General features: G+C 39.2%; 2 protein-coding genes across 3 annotated transcripts in view; one reads left to right on the top strand and one right to left on the bottom strand.

Annotated features, from left to right (window-relative positions):
* Positions 1–21,582, bottom strand: part of JAM2 (junctional adhesion molecule 2) — a 410,153-nt gene that overhangs the window by 48,643 nt on the left and 339,928 nt on the right. The window lies entirely within an intron of this gene.
* Positions 1–21,582, top strand: part of APP (amyloid beta precursor protein) — a 275,906-nt gene that overhangs the window by 134,999 nt on the left and 119,325 nt on the right. For both annotated transcript variants that reach the window (XM_060150785.1, XM_060150786.1), the window contains exon 6: positions 17,400–17,593. In XM_060150785.1, coding sequence (XP_060006768.1) covers positions 17,400–17,593 — 194 coding nt within the window. The remainder of the gene's footprint in view (positions 1–17,399; positions 17,594–21,582) is intronic.

Here is a 21,582-nt window from a genome sequence, read left to right as displayed (position 1 = left end):
AAGTCCATCCATATTGCTGCAGATGGCAAATTTTGTTCTTTTTATGGCTAAGTAGTATTCCATTGTGTGTGTGTGTGTGTGTGTGTGTGTACACACATATATATCACATCTTCTTTATCCATTCACTGTTGATGGACACTTAGGTTGCTCCCATATCTTGGCAAGTGTAAATAATGCTACTATGAACATTGGGGTACGTGTATCGTTTTGAATTGGCAAGTGTAAATAATGCTACTATGAACATTGGGGTACGTGTATCGTTTTGAATTGGCAAGTGTAAATAATGCTACTATGAACATTGGGGTACGTGTATCGTTTTGAATTGGTAATCAAAACACTATGGTACTGGCACAGAAATAGACACATAGATCAATGGAACAGGATAGAGAGCCCAGAGATGAACCCACATACTAACGATCAAGTAATCTACAACAAAGGAGGCAAGAATACACCATGGAAAAAAGATAGTCTTTTTAATAAATGGTGCTGGGAAAACTGGATAGTTACATGTCAAAGAATGAAATTAGAACATTCTCTACCACCATTTACAAAAATAAACTCAAAATGGATTACAGACCTAAATGTAAGACCGGATACTATAAAACTCCTAGAGGTAAACATAGGCGGAACACTCTTTGACATAAATCACAGCAATATTTTTTTGGATCCATCTCCTAAAGCAAAAAATTAAAGCAAAAATAAACAAATGGGACCTAATTAAACTTAAAGGAAAGGAAACCATAGACAAAGCAAAAAGACAACCTACTGAATGGGAGAAAATATTTGCAGATTGTATGACAAATAAGGGATTAATATCCAACGTATATAAACAGCTCATACAACTCAGAAAACCAAACAACCTGATTAAAAAATGGGCAGAAGAACTGAATAGACATTTTTCCAAAGAGGAAATGCAGATGGCCAGCAGGCACATGAAAAGATGCTCAACATCACTAATCATCAGGGAAATGCAAATCAAAACCACAATGAGATATCATCTCACACCTGTCAGAATGGCCATCATCAAAAAGAACACAAAGAGCAAATGTTGGTGAAGATGTGGAGAAAAGGGCACCCTCTTGCACTGTTGGTGAGAATGTAAATTGACGCAGCCACTGTGGAAAACAGTATGGAGGTTTCTCAAAAAACTAAAAATAGAACCACCATATGACCTAGCAGTTCCACTCCTGGGTATATATCCTCCCAATGTCTTTTAATTAAACTATCCAGATTTCTTGGATTACAAAACAGTAGAAGAGAAAGAAAATACCAATCCTTATGATTATGACAGGTTTCTGGCAGTAGTAACCCCCAAACACTAATTCTTTGCTAAAACCAACATTTGGATTTTGTTATCTTCAGTGTAGAACCCCTAGTTTAGATGGGATTCACCATTGTTCATGTCTAGGGGGCCCTTAAAGTTATGTATTTTTTGGTGTGTTTTCTTTTGGCCTCAAGATCCACATAACAGCATATTATGCCTAGAAATGTTTCCTTCACTTGAGCCGTGTGGCTCATCAAATCCCTGGTAACTAACAATTGCATGTTGGAACTTTATCTTGAACTTAGTTACATGTAAGTCGGCTTCTGGGAGCCCTAAAATAGAAGTACATGAGGTTTCCCCCACTCCATCTAAACTAGTGCCAAGACCCCATTCACAAAGAACTTAGCGAAACTTTCATAACCCTGTGTTTATTTTGGAAGGAAGTCAATCATATGGAAAATAATTTCCAGATACAGTTGGCCCTCCATATTCTCAATTCTGCTTCTAATGCTTCAACCAACCATGAATCAGAAATATTCACACAAAAAAGTTGTTTTCAGGAAGTTCCCAAAAAACAAAACGAATTTGCTGTGCACCAGCAACTATTTACATAGCACTTACTTAGTACTTATAACTGTTTACATGGTATTAGGTATTAAAAGTAACCTGCAGATGACTTAAAGTATAATGCAGGATGTACGTAAGTTATATGCAAATACAGTAGAACCATGAACAACTTGGGGGGGGGCGGGTAGAGGCTAGGGGCACAGACCCTATGCGCAGTGGAAAATCCCAATATAACTTTACAGTCCGTTGCAACCAACCTGGAATCGTGTAGTATGCATTTAGTAAAAGAAACCCGGTTATTCGTGGACCCATGCAGTTCAAACCCCTGTTGTTCAAGGGCCAACCAGACAACATCATTTTATATAAGGGACTTGATCATCCACAGATTTTGGTATCCTGGTTGGGGGGCACCCTGGACCCGAACCCCTGAAGATACTGAGAGCTGACTGTACTCAAAACTATTTCCTTTGATTAGAGGTAAACAAAATCTATCCCAAGTAAGAACTAACTTCAGCTTCCTTTTTCACCTTCCACATTTACAAAGTAACATTTTCGGTGTTTTCTGTATGTAAATGGAAGAGGGTGGCATTATTCCATTTAGTTGAAGCCAGTGTTCACCTAAGTGTATGTGTGTGTGTGTGTGTTCAATGTTCATGATTTATTGATGCTTCATTTGTTTTGAAATGATCCTAAAGGAATAGTATCCTTTCCTTCCTTCAGAAATAGCCTCACTTAGACACAGGCGTAGAGAAAAAATGTATGGATACCAAGGGGGGAAGGCGGGGTGGGATGAACTGGGAGATTGGAATCAACATATATACACTACTATGTATAAAATAGATAACTAATGAGAACCTACTGTATAGTACAGGGAACTCTACTCGGGGCTCTGTGGTGACCTAAATGGGAAGGAAATCTAAAAAGAGGGGATATAGGTATATGTATGGCTGATTCACTTTGCTGTACAGCAGTGTAAAGCAACTGTACTCCAATAAAAATAAAAATAGCCTCATTTATCTGAAAATGAAATTGTCTCCTCAGTTAACCTGTAGCAAATTTCCTGTGTGGAGTGAGACATTAGAAGAACAGTCTTCACTAGTTAAAACTTTAGAATGTACAATATTTGAAAGCAATGAATTTATTACTACCAGATAAATATAGTAGCTCAAACTAATGATTTCGTATTCACATTATGAGTAGTAATATTTTCGTCTACCATTTGTATTATTTTGTATATGTATGTGTTCTATATTATATATATTTATTTATACAAATAAATTATTATTTGTTTGTAATTGACCCAAATAGTGTGAGTACATTATACATATCCTTAGTGTTCATAACATTATTTACTTAAAAAACACACACATCACATAAAGATAAGCATATTTTTGTCTCTTTTAAAACTGTATCACTGATCATGTTTAAGCACCTTTAAATGGGTATCATTTTACTTGCATCAGATGTTATGGTTATTTTTAATCAGTAAGATTCCGGTAGGAAATAAAAACATTATATGTGTAATACTTTATTGACTCCAGCTGGTTTCCCAGTTTCTTAATTGTATACATAATCTAGTATCATAGAATTTTATAGCATCTTCATAAACTTTTTGAAGGTAGCTAAAATGCAAATTATAAATATTTATATGTTTTAAAATAATCCTAGCAGTAGTGGTTTCTTTAGCTCTACGTTTTATTAATCTCTATTCATTTGTCATCAAATTAAAAAATAAGGACACACAGACCATCGATCTGGTTATACTATCTTTACACGTTTGAAGATACAACAGATGGATATTCATTGTTGTAATTTATGTCCTCTTTTACCAAACACGTTGCGCCATATAAATAGTTGTAAAGAGAACTGAACACTGAGCACATAATGGGCTATAAATGCTTGTGTATTGACTAAATTGTTTTAGTAAAGTATAGTGTATAATTCTGGAAAAGATTTGCCAGTGGATATCCCAAAATAGAGCATTATATTAGAAGTTACTTGAAAAACTATTTATAGGAGAGCACCATTTTATTGAGAGCAATAGTAACTCAAATTATATAAATGAGTTGCTATTGTATCTCCTTGTAGCATATAATGAAGTTTTCTTTTGCATTTGAGACCATTGTTTACTGTTAGTTGAACTTGTCTTCCAATGTGTTCTGCTTAGCAACCTGTTGCCAGGCCTATGTGAAGAGCTCTTACTGTGGTCGTAGAGGTTGCAGTGGAAATTTGCTATCTTGTTATGTCAGCTGTTCCAATACGAACAGTCATGAGGTTAATGTGTTAGATACTAAAAATGCTAACACATGTTAGCTACCAACCTGGAAAAGAGATAATCATCATGAAGGAAAGGGCAGTATTGCATTTATGGTCATTTAATGATGGTAGAACTAATCCACATTTAAAAAAGGAAAAAAAAAACATTTTGTGTGGAGACAGAAATCTAAAGTAATAGATGCACCCAAGTAGTTTAGGAAAGAAAGGACTTGTTAGTGAATAAGATGATCTTTGCTTCAGAAGTGTCTTTGAAGGTTTAAAGTGTGCTTTGAACCTAATAAAACTTTCTTGGGCCTGTTTCTTTACATCTAACATGGGAAAAATTAGAATAACCTGTATCATACTACTTGCTTTCAGAACTGAGTTAAAGAATAGATATCGATGCATGTTGAACTGCAAAATGTACAGTTAACTTGTTTGTAATGCATGGCTTGGAATTGTAAGGGCAGGCCAGTGTGGGGCTGGTGTTTCCTTAATCAATTCACACTCACATGTCAAAGAGAAAAGCTCTCCTTAGGGTGTAATGACTAATCTACTACCTCTGGTTTGATAATCATGGCTATTATAACATGTCCCTTTTTAATTAGGTCTTTAGAAAGTAGTGTAGGCCTTGTAATTATTATAATCAAAAATAATAGATAATGACTTAGGTACTTTCTGTCCTAGATGAGATTGAGAACATTGTTAAAATAAATTTTGGTAGTAAACAACTAATGATATTCTATGACTTGAAATATGCAGGAGTCCTTTTTATTTTAGGGAAGCAAAAACTATTAGTAAATATGATCTCCTAGGATTGGAAAATGACTAAAAATTAATGTAGATTAATTTAGGCTCTTTTGTACATTTTAAATAAAAATTCAATAGATGTTCAAATAGCAGTAAATCATTTTGCTTTCAACTTCTGTATATTTGAAGACCTTCAATTTTATATTTAAATTATGTTTCAGAAACAGTTTCAGAAGAATTATGGTATCTCAAACTTTACTGGTAAATAAGGGAAAATATATATCAAAGTTTTAATCTTTTTCTTCCTTCAACATGCTGTTTATTTTTTTCCATTTAAGTGTTTGTACCTCCTTTGAGTATTAGGTGGTTCACCTCAAGTAGTTCTCAGGAGAATTTTATAGTTAAAAATTATTAGAGGGCTTCCCTGGTGGCGCAGTGGTTGAGAGTCCACCTGCCGATGCGGGGGACGCGGGTTCGTGCCCCGGTCCGGGAAGATCCCACATGCTGCGGAGCGGCTGGGCCCGTGAGCCATGGCCGCTGGGCCTGCGCGTCCGGAGCCTGTGCTCCGCAATGGGAGAGGCCACAGCGGTGAGAGGCCCGCGTACCGCAAAAAAAAAAAAAAAAAAAAAAAAAAATTATTAGAAAATTGGGACCAAGGAGTCATATACATGTTGAAGTGGTAATGAAGCACTTTGGTTTTATGAATTGTTTATACAGTAGTCACAGGCAGCAACATTGCATTTGAAGTAATTTAATGATGGTAGGAATCACAGAGGAGCAGGATACCAAGACCACACTTTCATAGCATCTGTATGTACCTAATCCACTTAGCGTCCAACCTCAAATACAAGGCATTATCGGTGCTGAAACACACTGAGCAATTCTTATGCCCAGGCCGTTCTTAACAAGATAGGCTTTCCCACTTCCTTCCATTTGGCAATGTTCTTCCCCAACATGCACGTTGGTAAATTGACTCTGTAGGTCCAATTTCTGTCTTGAATACTGTATCTAGAACATCTGTGATCTTTGACCATGACTCCTAAATAGGACACTATGTTTTTGTTCTGTCGTTGGTATTAGTTGACAAAGTAGTACTTTTCCTCCCTCTTCATCTGCCTAATCAAGGTACCAGTACAAACAGGCCCAGATGGCCTCTGGGTTCAGGAATCTAAATATTCATAGGATAGAAATTTCCATATAAAGCTCCTTGGCATAAATAAGCTCTTAAAACCAATTATCTTTGCTATTTCTCAGAAGCCCATTTTGGGCTCATCAAGGCTTTCATAATAGTGAAAAGTGAAAGCCAGGCTATACTTGGCTCTACCTTTTGTCTCTCCCGTATAATTTAAAATACTTATTGCAATAAATAAGTGCTAAGGATGTAATGTAATGGACACTGCTGTCTGTTATACAGGAAATGTGTTAAGGGAGTACACCCTGAGAGTTCTCATCACAAAGAAAAAAAATGTTTTCTATTTGATTTTGTATCTATATGAGAGGATCGGTGTGAATTGAATTTACTGTGGTCATCACTTCAAAAATAAAATGAATGCTTATTTCAAGCCCTCAGAACAAAGAGGCAAGGGAGCCTTGTGGTTTGTTTTCCCTTAGGGATAAATGGTACTTTGTACCACCTGATGATTGGTGTTAAATGTACAGGCAGACCTCAGAGACATTGTGGGTTTGGTTTCAGACCACCACAGTATCACAATAAAGCAAGTATCACAATAAAAGGAAGCACACAAATTTTTTGGTTCCCTGGTGCATATAAAAGTTATGTTTACACTATGCTGTAGTCTCTTCAGTGTGCAATCGCACGCTAACCATCATCTGAGTCTTCCACAAGCCATAATCTTTTTGCAAGAGTAACATCAGAGATCACTGATCACCGGTCACCATCACAAATATAATAATAATGAAAAGATTTTAAAAATTGTGAGAATTACCAAAATGTGACACAGAGACGTGAATTGAGCCACTGCCGTTGGAAAAATGGCACCGAGAGACTCGCTGCCACAAACCTTCAATTTGTGAAAAAATGCATTATCTACGAAGCACAATAAAATGAAGTATGCCTGTTTCTCTTTCTTCCTGGGAATCCTCCCCCCCTCCACCCCACCCCAGGAATCTGGGGCAGGATGAGGGATCCAGGCAGTTTCTGCTTGTGCTGGAGAGAGGAGGAGAGTTGCTTGTTATTGCTTCCCAAGTAGAACCGCTTATTTTTTCCCAGGAGAGATGGTGGGGGGAGCCACAGAATCGGGGAGCTTCTCTCCTTTCTAAGGAGCAGGTACTTAACAAGGTGTCCCCAAAAGAAAGGTTAGGCTGGTGTCTTGCTTTGTGGCTTTTCTAAAGGGCTTTGTGGCCATTTTGTGCAGAAACCATTTATAGCTTTATATCAGTGCCCATGTATGTAGATCCAGTGGAAAAGGATGCTAGGCACGTCGCCTTTGCTGAAAGGGCACCTGTTCAGGGCATGTTCTCTTACTACTCTCTTTATTTATTTTTATTTCTTTTATTGGTATAGTTAATTTACATTGTTGTGTTAGTTCCAGGTGTGTAGTGAAGTGATTCAGTTAGACATACACATGTATATATTCTTCTTAAGATTCCTTTCCATTATAGGTTATTACAAGATACTGAGTAGAATTCCCTGTGCTACAGTAGGTCCTTGTTGTTTCTCTGTTTTATATATAGTACTGTGTATATATTAATCCCAAACTCCTCATTTATCTCTCCCCGCCCCCATCCCCTTTGGTAATCAGAAGTTTGTTTTCCATGTCCGTGAGTCTATTTCTGTTTTTCTTACTACTCTCTAAAAACGTTAACAGTCCTCCAACTACCGACTCCAGTGTATCTTACCTAGCTTTCCTGTGTTCATTTTCTCCATAATGGTTGTCACCTGGTATGTGCTGAGATAACATTTTTGCTTTGGTTTCTTATATTTCTACCTCTCCCCCCAGTAGAATATAAGTACCAGGAGGACAGGGGAGTTTTTGTTTTATTCCCAGCAATAACTTCAGTGTCTGGAACAGACCCTGTGGAACTTAGCACCCACTCAAATATGTTAGATGGCTAAAGATCATATATTTCCAACTCTTCACCCAAAATGTACACAGATCACCTATACGTACCAGCAACCTTAATCTTTGGGTATGAGGAATTTGCTCATTCAAAGTTTTCTGGCATAGCATCTGAATAACCAAGATTTTGTTTCATGTATCAAGATTTTAAAATGACTCTGAAAGTTTTTTATCACCTTAGGTGCTTCTCTTTAATCCTACTTTGTTCATGAAGCTGTCAGGAAAAGAACCTGCTTTTGATTATATATGGCTTTTCTTGCCTCCAAGATAGCCTTTTAAAAAGCAATTTAGCTTCTTACTATAATTATATTCCAAACTTAATATTTCTTAAGTCTTGCCAGAATAACATTTTCTCCCTTGCAACATATTTTTATGATTTAAAGGTAAGACAGCAAGTGTACTAAGTACTTTAGACTATATCTTGAAAATCTAAGAACATTTTTCTACAGAGCCCAAATGATACCATCTCACCCACAAAATTAACAATACTTTTAAAATATCATCAGGTAGTCATATTTTCCCTAAACCTGAGGAATGACCTCCCCTGCTTGTTTTTCCACACCATATCCCATGCAGGACCAGGCCTAGCATCTTACATCCTTAAATCTTAGGATTCAGAGCAGCCCTTTTTATATCATGACATCGATGTACTAAAGAAACTGTACCCGTCTTCCTAGAAACTGCCCATCCTTTGACTTGTCTTAGGTCCTAGAGGTATTATTTAAATTGTTTCTCTATTCCTGGAATATTTTTCTTCTGATGAGTATGTACTGAGAAAATGAAGAAAAGATCAATTATTTTTCAAATGTTCTAAACAAGTGCTGCAAGTTACACCAGACCTTGCTTTAATGCTTCTCTTATCTCTTTGCTGTTCTTGTTTTTTAGACATGAACTAAATTAAGCAGGGTAACATTTAAAAGCTGGTATGAAGAAAAGTTGATTTTATGTTAAACTATCATTTTTATAACCTTTCTTCCATTTTCTTTCCTGTCTAGCATCTTACAGTGAATACCATTAGTTTTATTCTTGGAATTGGCAAGCACCTGAGTAGTTAATACACACCATGAATTTAACACTGGATTCTATAGTCTTCTATTCATATCAGTGTGCCAAGTGATAATAGAATTCTGAAAATATAATCTGTAGCATAAGCATTTTTTTTAACTTTAAAGATTAAGTACTTTTGTATTCCCTCTCTTAAGATCTTTCCTAGGACTGCCTAACATCTGACTCTTTTATGTTTTCTAATAAAGAAAGTCAACCTCTTCATGTAATTGTCATAGATTATTTCAGTTCTGAGTGTTTTGGAGGACTATCCCCTTGAGATTTAGTCATGACATCATTCATTCATTTATACGCTTGAGCCACGTGCCATGCCAAGGCACTGTGCCTGTGGCCTTGGCTTTATTTCTCTCTTATGTGATACTTGCTGTGGGTCAGGTGCTCTTCTAAGTACATTGCAAGTTTTAACAAGGGTAAGGAGGCACAGAGAGGTTAAGTAATTTGCTCCTGGTCACAGAGCTGAGATTCAGATCCAGGCAGTCTGGCCCCAGAGTTCATACTTTGAACCACTCTGCCATGCCGAAGAGCCTCGCCTCCTTGGAGCCTGCATTCTGCCCTCTCTGAAGAAGGCGAGAGGCAGGGATCACGTTGCTTCTGCTGTAAAATTTTAGAACTTGGACACCCTAGAGCCCGTGAGGCCTCTCTCTTTGTTTTCTTGTATCTCCTTTGTCCTCAGATCAGGACACATCACAGCCTCCCACTCTTCCCATCTCCAGCCCAGCCCAGCCCACCCTCTAGGCCAGGGGTCAGCAATATTTCTGTAAAGAGCTAGATAATAAATATTTGAGGCTCTGCAGGCCACATATGGTCTCTGTCACATATTTTTCTTTCTCTGTGTGTGTGTGTTTTTTTTTTCCTTTTCATCTTATAACACTTTAAAAATGTGAAAATCACCCTTAGCTCACAAGATGTCCAGGAACAAGTCACGGGCTGTAGTTTGCCACCCCCTACTCCACGCCACTGCTCATTTGTCCTTCTTTGAGCACTCCGTGTTCTTGTCAGCTGATCTGTTTCAGGCACTCAGGTTTTCCTCTCCTCTACCACAGGACCTTTGCACATGTTCTACCCACTCTGCCTTTCGACAGCTGTCTTTAGCCTCTGGACTTCATTAATTTGGGGCTTTTTTTAGGCCACATTTCAGGGCCCTTCCTCGTGGATGCCTTGTTATACACCCGCAGATCTGTTCAGATCTCATTTGTTTGGGTCTCCTAGCCCTCCGTAATTGGTATCACAGTAACAATTTTACGTTTATACAGGTGATGATATCATTGTCCTTTTGGCTGTTAGCCCAGGTGAATTACCCTTGTGCCCCAGTGTATCTCTGGCTTCCAGCATGTGTCCCTAACCAGGCTCCCAGCTCTGCTCTCATCTCCCTAGAGCCCACTCTCCACCCAGCAACCAGAGTCATCTTTAAAATAAATCAGATTTAGTCATTCCCATTGCATATAAATAAACATGCTATTTCTGACCATAACCAGCATGGCCTTGCTGGGTCATGCCCCACCTGTCTGTCTCTACCACCCTAACGTACGCTTCTTCCCCCTGCCTCACTCCCCGCAAGCTCACTGGCTCTTTGTTGTATTTCTTTTTCGTGATCGTGCTAAGCTTGCCCTTGCGTTCAGGGCCTTTGCACATTCTCTTACTCATATCTTAGCCATCCGCCCACCTTGACTTTCAGCATTCCAAGTCTCGGTGCTCACGACCCTTTCTCAGTGGCCTTCCGCTGATCATCCTATCTGAAATGCTCCCCCTATACCGCCCCCCACACACACACACATCTGTTATAGCCACTGGTTAACACATTAGCCTTTCTTTTCTCAATCAACTTCTTTGCATTATTTTTTTGTTATTTATTTGCTCATATTGTGCCTGCCCCACTAAAATATGTTCCGAGAAAGCAGAGGCTTTGTCGTGTTCACTCATCTACCCCCGGTGCCTGGAATAGCACCTGGCACTTGGTAAAAGCACAGTCAGTGCTGTTGATTGAATCGCTGGTCTGTGGCTTTGAGAGGCACTTAATGGAATGGTCGGATGGATGGGCGAATTAGTGCGTTACCCTTTTTTTTTTTGCTGATTACCAATCGGTGCACATCTCTCTCAACTCAAATACTCAACTGTTCACTGACTAAAGAAAAAATATCTGAATACCTGGTCTCCGCAGTTGAGCATGCATCGCTGTTAAAACCCAAAGCCTGTGTAAAATTCCGTTGTAGTCAGGCTTCGGTACTTGTTATTCCTGCTCGCGCATTATTAGGATATCTCTTCTTCATCCTCACACCCACTTTTCACGTCCTACCAGATCCAACACCTCTAGCTCACGAGAATCACTTTCCCCTTGGAATTTCTAAAGCATTTAGTATGCAGTACGTCTATTACTCAGTAATTAGTGTAGATTATCTCTCCTGGAATAGGGATTCATTAAATGTGTAAGAATGATGATACATCCTAGTTTAGACTAAGGTTGTGACCTATCTAGCTCACCCCTAATGCCTGAATCATGAATTTTTGGTGTCTCAATTTGGTCCTTATCTTCCTAAAGTAGGAGTCTGTGACCTGAGGTCCAGAGTAAGCTAGTGAACGGCCTGCAAGGAATGCCTTTAGCTGCAAGTAACAGAAACCCAGTCATTGGTTGTAGGAGTGCTGGGCTGGTGCAGTGATACAAAGATGCCACCTTTTTGTATCTTTCCACCCCACCATCCTAAATCAGCTTCTGCATCCTGATGTTTATCACCTAACAATTGACGGCTGGCTGTTGCCCCTCCAGGCGGAGATCAAGTAGAAGAGCAGGGACTAAAGAAACAAAAGCGCTCTGACCATCAGTAGGAATCTTCTCATCTGGAAAGTAAGAACCCTCCTAAAAGCCCCACCTAAAAGTCCAAGCAGGTGTCCTCTGGCATCTGATTATCCAGAAATATCTCGGTCAAATGGCCTTTCCCTGTCCCCAAGGGCAGGGACTGTTTGGTTTCTTACTTTCTCTGGTCAAAAAAGGGATGGAGAAAGGAGTTAAGAGTGGCTTTGGGGTAGCTTTCAAACAGTTTCTGCTGCAGGGCATTTTTCAGGAGAGATGAGTCAGATTCTCAGAGATCCTTTCATTGACAAATTAATAATACCCACTACCTAAGGAATGCCATCAAAGCAACTATACCGAAATTCAGTAGACTGCTAAAGTGGGGGTCCGTTTTAGATATTACCTATAGGTAACAGAGATTCGGACAGTACATTCAAGGTAGATAACTTTTTTTTTAGTAATCATCAACATATGATGGATTGAATCCTATGAGCATCAAATTCATTTACAAAATATCTAAACTGATGAATTAATTTAGGGAATTAGTCACTTAACTAATTCAGTGAGGCCATGACTGAAGGAGCCATAGATTTGTAAGTATCATAATCTTCTCTTTTTGTGTGTGTTCAGCTCCTTATAATTTGTGCCCATAGGGGGTTGGGGGCTTGGAGTGGAGGTATATTTTTTCAGATTTGGAGGCCCTGAAGATAACAATTTTATTAATTAACGAGCTCTTATTCTAGGCCAGTCGTGAGAGTATTTAAGAAGAGTGAGGCATTACAGTAGCAGTGTCCTCTCCTTTTTAACCCTTTTTGCTGAACTGTAATGTACATAAAGAGAAGCGCACGTCACACAGGTGTACAGCTCGATGAATTTTCAAAACTGAACACAACCAGATGGCTGACACCCAGATCAAAACACAGCCTTGCCAGCCCCCAGAAGCCTGTCTCCTGTTTCCTCCTAGTTACTAAACTTCCCCTTGCCTACGTGTAACAACTCCTCTGAGTTCTATCAGTGGTGAGGAGTAAGTGTTTTCATAGTTTATATAAATGGAATCAGGCGGTGTGTCTTGTGTCTTATATGTTTGGCTTCCAATGGTGCCTTTAGGTGGGAGAGAGAGTGGCTTTTTCTTACTTAGCTGTCCCCCGTCTTGAAACATTTACTCAGAACCAGGAAGAATATGCTTCCTACTTTCTCACATTTTCTGGCAGCTTCCAATTTTCCTAATTTAACAGCAATAATTTCAGAGACTGCTTTCTCCTGGGACAAACTGACTTATCCAGCCTTTGTACCTTCCAGGCTAAACTGGCAGTACTAAGACCTGGGGAGGAATGGGTGGGAAAGAACTGTCTGTTTCCTTTTTTCAAAATTTTGCTTTATTTTCTTTCTCTATTTCCAGCCCTGGGAGACTCTTCCCCATTCTAGATCAACACGGAAGTGTCTGAGTGTCTTCCTGTTGAGACTTGCCCTTCTGGCCCCCAGGTGGTCCTTACATTTTGGGAGCTGACAGCTGTTCTGTTTTCACTCTCCCCTCATCACTGCAGTAGTTCTGGTCTCGTGATTGTCCAATTCACATAAACCATGGGAATCAGCTTTCTCTCTGCCATTTCCTCTCCTTTGTCCTACAAAGCGGAAAAAAACATCAGTCTTAACAGAGACGATGAAAGAATAAATATAGCTTTTTTAGAGAATGCAAATGGTGAATTGTTTTGCATACTTAAACAGAAAGGACTTAAAATATGAATAAAAACCTTTGACTATCTAAAGGGATTATCAGGGAGGCAATGGCAAGTGGAATCAAGGTCAGCCTTGACTTAGAAATACAAGAAGAGCTACCACTGTGATGCAGTCTATCCTTCACCAAACTGAAGTCTTGTGTGCTGACACATGAAGTTTTAGCATCAGTGATTTATTTCCTCAAAATAATGTCCCTTTGACCCTTTAACCTTCTTATTTAATTCAGATACTCCTGAGATGATGAGAATTTTCAGATAGTTCCCTCATGCTTTAGAAGTATTTTTTATTATTGGAATTTAAAAGCTGTAAAAGCTGTCTGCTTTAAATTGACAGATGCTAAAATGTATGAGTGAATGAATATTCCACCGTGTTCTCAAGGGACTATTTTATTGTGACTTCTTTGTTTATAAGGAAACACTCAGCCTCACGTTTCCATAAACTAGCCCTTCCTCGCGTTTTCTTCCACTGCGATCACCTCTCTAAAACCGGCTCACCTTGGTCACATCACAGAACAAAGCTGTCCAGCAGTTGAAAAAAAAGTGGAAAATATTTTTTCCCCTTTCTGTGTTTCCAGTTATTTATGAAAACTGCAGCTGGAAGTTGTAATATTGGCATGTTGCGCCTTCTTTGGGAAGATGCCACATCTTTAAAACATAACTGTGTGCTACTGTTTTAATGGTGTCCAAATAGATCATTGAATTCGTGGACATCTAAATTTAATTCCAGAAATCAAAGCTATGGTAATAAGAACTGGACGCGAGTTCTCTTAGGCCAAGTAATTTAATTCCTCAGCCAGCTGAAATATTACGTGTCTCTGTTCCTTGTTATGATGCCAGTAAATTGCTCAGGCAGATGCAGTGATGGATGGTGGGCATCTATTTCACTCTTTTTCATGGCTCCACGCATACTAGAATGCAGATCACTTTAACCACAGCTGTTTTTATACGCATGTTTTCTGTTTGGAGTTTTAAATGTAACATTCAAGTCATAACAGAGATGTCTGGGGCCCAGGGTCATGTTTTCACCATCCCACCTGGAAGCACAGTGCTGTCTTAACCCTGGGTCACATACCTGGACCCTGTCACTCCATCCGTGCTTCAGGACAGCATGCACATGTCCTGATTTAAGGAGAAGACTCATTGGATTTGATTTCTCTCCCTAGTTTTACCTGAATTGTCTACTTAATTTGGATAACTAAAGAATATTGGTGCCTGTGATTTGATTGAACACAGAAGAGAGCTCAAACACAAGAAATTGGCTGATGGCATGCATTAGGTCATCTTTATTTTATTCACTAGCAGTACAACATCAAGATTCTGTAGAAAAATAAAGAGGCAGTATCCTGGGTAAAATTGGTATCTAAGCAACTGTTGAGTTTAGGATTCTTTTGAAATGTTGTCTTAAGTGGTAGACTTCTGTGCAGGAATTCAGGCAATCAAGAAATCAATGATCGTACCCCACTTATCTCTAAGCAGATGAAGGCTTATACCATCTGATTATCAGTGCGAATGTTTCTCTTCCTCTTCTCACCTATTTTTCACGGTCTCTTGGAAGTGTTAAAATAACTGATTAGGGTTTTCTCTGTATTAACACTTCATTTGTTCAATTAATAATAATTTATCTATAAATAAGTTATTATTGATTTTACTCTGCCAGATAGGTTTCTCCTTATTCTCTTATTTAACCACATATTTCAACTGCTTTTGATGTGTCCATTTATTATCTTAAGTCATATTTAGTCAGAATTTAAAAGGCGTTCCACTTGGGAGATGGGGGGTTATACACAATTTTTTAGAACTTATAAAAGTCCTTTAAATTCTGAGTTAATCAGGGAATTCTTTCCTTTTTTTAATAAATCTTTATTGGAGTATAATTGCTTCACAATACTGTGTTAGTTTCTGTTGTACAACAAAGTGAATCAGCCATATGCATACATATATCCCTATATCCCCTCCCTCGTGAGCCTCCCTCCCACCCTCCCTATCCCACCTCTCTAGGTCATCGCAGAGGGAATTCTTTCTAGTGCTATATTCATCTTTTTACATATCTTTCTCTTTTTCACCCTCAGTACTTCTGGCTCTCCTGTCAGACTTTCAATCTTTGAAAGCCTTTTGCCATCTTCCTTTCTGTCCCTGTACACCATGGAATCCTACCATTTTCTTTCCCTAACATGTTTGAAATCTGATTTTCTGTACAATGCCGAACTCACACTAGCATCCCAAGGCTCCAGGTTGTGGCTGACACAAACCCTCCAGATTCCTGTCATGTCTCCCAAACAATGAGCTTCTCCTTGTGGGCAAGAATCAACTCTGGGGTAAAATTCAAATGTCAACATGGCAGTTCTCAATCCTATTCCCCTAGTGCTTCTTGTTAAAGAGAACTGTGGCAGATGCTCTGGGGAGTTGAAGTCCTCCACACATCTAGATCTTTTTCCTGTATTGATTTTGTGATCTGATCAAGGATGAAATATCTATTTCTCCTCTCCAGCCAGATGGCACATGAGATACTGTCACTGTTTAACACTTAGATTCCTATCTTCATTTATCATCTTCCAGATGCTCTTGACCATGTCTGTACTGGCAGGTATATGACTGCCACAAGAATATCTTACTTGGACCTTCTGATTTTGTTCTAGACATACTCTTCTTTGGCCATCCAAATTTGCTGATTTATTACTTACCACTGATTAAGTATATACATGTTTAATGCCATAAATATTATTTCTGATCCCCTTCCCAATGATACTGTGACTTACTGCCTGTCTGTTACCATTATTCTCAGTGTTGCATATTTCACTGGTTCTCAGAATATTGTCCCCCAACCATCAGTGTCAGCATCACCTGGGAAATTGTTAGAAAGGCAAATTCTCAGGCTCTGTCCCACCACTGATTCAGAAATCTGGGGGTGGTGCCTGGTGATCTGTGTTTTAATAAGCCTTTCAGGTGCATCCTTTTGATGCTCACTGAAATTTGGGAGCCAAAGAGATATCTGATATTCTAGAAAGCTTACACAACTAGCAAAAGGGAGCATAGGTGTAGTTTCAGTAGGCATCCCTGACCATTGAGCTTACAGGCTTATTAAAGCCAATTTCTTCTTCCCCTTTCATTTCCAGTTTAAACTTTCAATAGTAATTTTGAACGAATTTCCACCTCCCCTTATTGAATATCTACTCTGCAGGTGCTGTGGGGTATTTTCACATACAGGAGGAGAAGTAATCCCGGTAACACAGTAAACTTTGTTTTGGTCTCCCCCCACCCCAGCCTTTTTAATAGATTTATTTTTTAGAGCAGTCTTAGGGTTAGAAACAATTTGAACAGGAAGTACAGAGAGCTCTCCCCACTGCATTATTAACATTTTACATTAGCATTGTATGCTTGAACCAATATTGATACATTATTATTAAAGTAAATTTACATTAGAGCTCACTTTTTGTATTGTACAGTTCTTAGGGTTTCAACAAATGCATGATGTTGTACATACACTGTATCAGTGGATATCCACTGATGCAGTATCTTACAGAGCAGTTTCACTGCCCTAAAAATCCCCTGTGCTCTGCCTATTCATCCCGTCCTTCCTACCCCAAACTCCTAGCAACCACTGGTCTTTTTATGGTCTCCATAACTTTGCCTTTTCCAAAATGTCATACAGTTGGAATCCGGGTATTCTCTTTTTTGCAACTGCAGAAACTAAGAAGAGCTGTGCTCAGGGGTAAAAAGTTGCAGATATACTGAGCTGGAATTCATTTCTGACCTGCTGGCTTCAAACCTTGTGTGTGTTTTTATTCAATGTCAGATTTCCTCTCAGATGTCCAAAATTCCTCGTCATTGATTTTTTGTTTTCCTCTCCTGAAATTTGTTTAAATGACTATCGTTGTTATTTCTCCTTCCTGATCCAGTGAAGACAAAGTCGTGGAAGTAGCAGAGGAGGAAGAAGTGGCTGATGTTGAGGAAGAGGAAGCCGAGGATGAAGAGGATGGTGATGAGGTAGAGGAAGAAGCGGAGGAGCCCTATGAAGAGGCCACGGAGAGGACCACCAGCGTCGCCACCACCACGACCACCACCACGGAGTCTGTGGAAGAGGTGGTCCGAGGTAATCCACTGTTCACTTGAATTTTCTTTCTTGGGGAAAAGGAAAGCATCACACCAGAGTTTGAAATTTCTATCCACCCTACCACCTTTTCGTCCCCCAACCAAAAATAAAAATTCATAAGAACAAGTTGTCTTATGCTTGTTGAACTCTTTTTGGTTGAACAAGCAGTCTAACAGTTCATTTCAAATAACATGAAATGCTGATTTTACAGTCTGTTCTGTGCCTTATGTATGCTACTTAGTACACTGTTCTGTAAAACTCCACCTAAGTGTGGACCACATCATTTGACAAAGGCTGAGTTAGGCAACCTCCTTGGTATTCTCCTGACAGTGGGTGTTTATTACACCCACTTTCACATCTAGACTGTGAGGTCCTTGATGTCAAAGACTGGACTTTACTTAATATGATGCAGAGTGCCTGCCTTATAGAAACTTTTCAATAAATCTTGGTTGAGTGAGTAGTTGCAATTAGATTTTGTTAAAGCAAAAGAAGGCTATTTGGTGAGTATCACATTATCTTTTGCTGTGAAATTTAACTTGTATGCCTTGTGTTGCCTTTACAGTATTTTATTGGGGGAAGTGACAGTGAGAGGTAAATGTAGTGTTACTATCTTAGACTTTCTTTTTCTGTTTCATTAATGCTCCTATTGGAAATGTTGTAAACAGAATGAACTAAAAGACTTCCTTTTTGTCTCCATGAAATAAAAGCAAGGATTCAGTTTACATTAAACAACCAAAGCTAGTGAACTGTTGAGTTGCCTTTCTTAAAGCGTATGCATTTGTTTTGCAAATAGTAAAAGATGGTCCTAGGATTAGATTGAATGAATGTGGACAGAGTTATTGTTTTAATGTATTGCAAATACTTTTAAAGTCTATCCACAAACGCTACAACATTGTAGGTCTTTTTCTCACTTTTATTAAAGTAAAATGATTTCTGCTCTGTTGTTAAGTTTAAAATGGGCTACTTTTTTGCCTCAAGTAGACTCCTGGTGATCATTGTAGTATCTTCTTCCCTTCACTGCATTTTTTATAACTTTATTGAGGTGTAATTTACATATAACATTCATTCACTTTAAGTGTATAGGTGTATAATTCAATGGCATTAATAAATTTACCAAATTGTGAAACCATCCCCATAATCCAATCTTAGAACATTTTCATCATCCCAGTACGAGCCCTCACACCCATTCACAGTTAATTCTTGTTCTCACTGCCAGCCCCCAGCAACCATTAATCTACTTTATGTCTCTACAGATTTGCCTTTTCTAGGCATTTCATATAAGTGAGGTCATACGTAGCCATTTGTGTCTGGCTTCTTTCACTTAACATAGTAGTTTCGAAGTTCTGCATTTCTTTAACTTGTAGCTTTTTTTTTTTAATATATTTATTTATTTATTTTTGGCTGCGTTGGGTCTTCGCTGCTGTGTGCGGTCTTTCTTTAGTTGCAGTGAGTGGGGGCCACTCTTCGTTGCATTGTGCGGCCTTCACTAGTTGTGGCACGTGGGCCCAGCAGTTGTGGCTCACGCGCTCTAGAGCGCAGGCTCAGCAGTTGTGGCGCACGGGCTTAGCTGCTTTGTGGCACATGGGATCTTCCCGGACCAGGGCTTGAACCCATGTCCCCCGCCTTGGCAGGCGGATTCCCAGCCACTGTGCCACCAGGGAAGCCCTAACTTGCAGCTTTTAAAACTGAGATTATTCTGAGTTGAACACTCAGGGTTAGCTTAAAATCCACTGAAGGTATCACATATTCTTTTAAAATATACATATAGTACCAGATAGATTGTTTAACTTTATCATTCCCTACGTAATGACAACTTCTTATTCAATTTAGCATGTAGAGTAGATACACATTTAAGTGAATGCACATTTTGTTGGAGGCACTGTTTTTCAGGGTGTTTTTCGTGTACCTCTTAGGACCATATGTGGAAGATCTGGCTACATGAACTTGTTAGCTTCTATTTTCCTAGCAGGGAAGGACGTATTTTACAGGGCTGCTTCTTCTTGAAACCAAAAAGTTGTGTGACTACAAATTACAGCACTAGTATTCTGCTGTGGGACTCAAGTTCTTGTGCTCTCCATCAAGACAGCTGTTTGCATAATAATCGTTGTCCAATTATTCAACATTCATTTTTGGAGTACCTCTTTGGAATGAGCCATTTTGCTGGGCTCAGTGGATCAATCATGTGATGAGAATACACAGGATAGCTGACCCTTATGGATGTTAAAGTCTAGTAGGAAACATAAGTCAAAGAAATACAAAGTGTGCTGTGAAAACACTATGAGCCCAGAGCCTACTTCAAAGAATAGGAGATTGATCAGGGAAGGGTCTATGAAAAAGATGGCATTTGAAGGGGAACTGGAAGGGCTGGTGGTAGAGCTACTGATGGATTTTCTTGTAGCCTACTTTAGAGTCAGTAGGAATAACAAAACCAATATGGTGCCTTGGGAAGGTACGTGGCATGCTTGGGAGACAAGGTTAGTCCCGTTTAAACTAGAGCAGGTAAAACTTCCATAAGAGGGTTACAGGAAATTAGGTTGGGCCTACAATATGGAGACCTTTAATGACAGGCTGGCAAGTATGGGTATTAACTGAGGGTGATCAGTTCAGGACCTGCTATGTGGTAAGGATTTTTTTAGTAGAAACAACGAAGAGATTTTGTTTTTATGTTACCACTGTTGAGGGGCTGGGTGAACAGGGAGTGACATAATTTATTCAGTATGTGAGAGAATGCCGCATAAACTTATGCCTGTATTCCAAACCAAGACAGAACTCTCTTGAGATAATATGGTCTTGTTACATTCTGAATAAGTCCAGTTCTTTTTGCTTCAGTTTTTCTCTACATGTAGCATTATTAGGTATTAAGATAGAACATAGAGGGACATATATGTTTTGGTATTTTTATAGAAAGACAAAGGCAATTAAAAGAGAATTTAGAAAAAAATCTCCAGGCTAAAGATTAAAAAAATAAAAGAAACTAGCCTTAAAAGATAAGTTAATAATGCTGATGTCAAGAAGAGCATTAAAAGTGACCTACGAAAGCAAATACCTGATCATTTAGAGGTACCAACTGTTATTGCTAGAGACAGAAGAGCCTTTAATGGGAATCCATGCATCCATCTAAGACTCCTGAAATGGACAAAAGCTATGATTGAAGCAAGTCTTTCTGGGAAAGGAGACCTAAGAGGAGAAACATGTTGTGGTATATTGCATGCATGTCAGAGAGTTTTCTGTGTTCCCAGCTAATTCTGATAAAGGAGTAGAAGAAGTTTTTTGTTTTTGGGGGGTTTTTTGCGTTACGCGGGCCTCTCACTGTTGTGGCCTCTCCCGTTGCGGAGCACAGGCTCCGGACGCGCAGGCTCAGCGGCCATGGCTCACAGGCCTAGCCGCTCCGCGGCATGTGGGATCTTCCCGGACCGGGGCACAAACCCGCGTCCCCTGCATCGGCAGGCGGACTCTCAACCACTGTGCCACCAGGGAAGCCCAGAAGAAGTTTTTGATGGTAGCATTAAAGCGACCAGTCATCTAGAGCCTTTTCCCTCCACACCATGGGTGTAGGAGGCTCTTGCCTGATGAAGAACAATGTCAATGCCAATAGGTGATTGCTAACTTTGTAAAACTCTAATTACGAGTAGCCTGCTCCTGTGCTGAGAATAAAAGTTGGAAATGACTTGCAAAGCAGAGAGATTGAAAAGAGGCTTACCCTCTAGTGTCCAGTGTTAATGTTTCAGTGCCCGAGAGAAAATGTGATTTACAACCATACTTAATAATGAACATTCTTCATTACCAACATACTGCCACTGATACGAGTCTTCCATGTACTTCATAAAAAAACTCAATAGTTTGGTAACCCATTAAAATTTGAAAGAAATAGGCAGAGGGAAGAAAAATACAGGACATTTCAGCATGCCATATTGTGTTAGAATCATTGATACCAAAGTAGAAGATGTCAGTTCTGACTATGTTACTGATTCCAGAGGAGAAAGATTGGA

The sequence above is a fragment of the Lagenorhynchus albirostris genome, chromosome 5 (genome assembly GCF_949774975.1).
Source record: "Lagenorhynchus albirostris chromosome 5, mLagAlb1.1, whole genome shotgun sequence".
NCBI lineage: Eukaryota > Metazoa > Chordata > Mammalia > Artiodactyla > Delphinidae > Lagenorhynchus > Lagenorhynchus albirostris.
The sequence above is the reverse complement of the archived record's forward strand: the minus strand, read 5'-3'. Positions and strand labels throughout refer to the sequence as shown.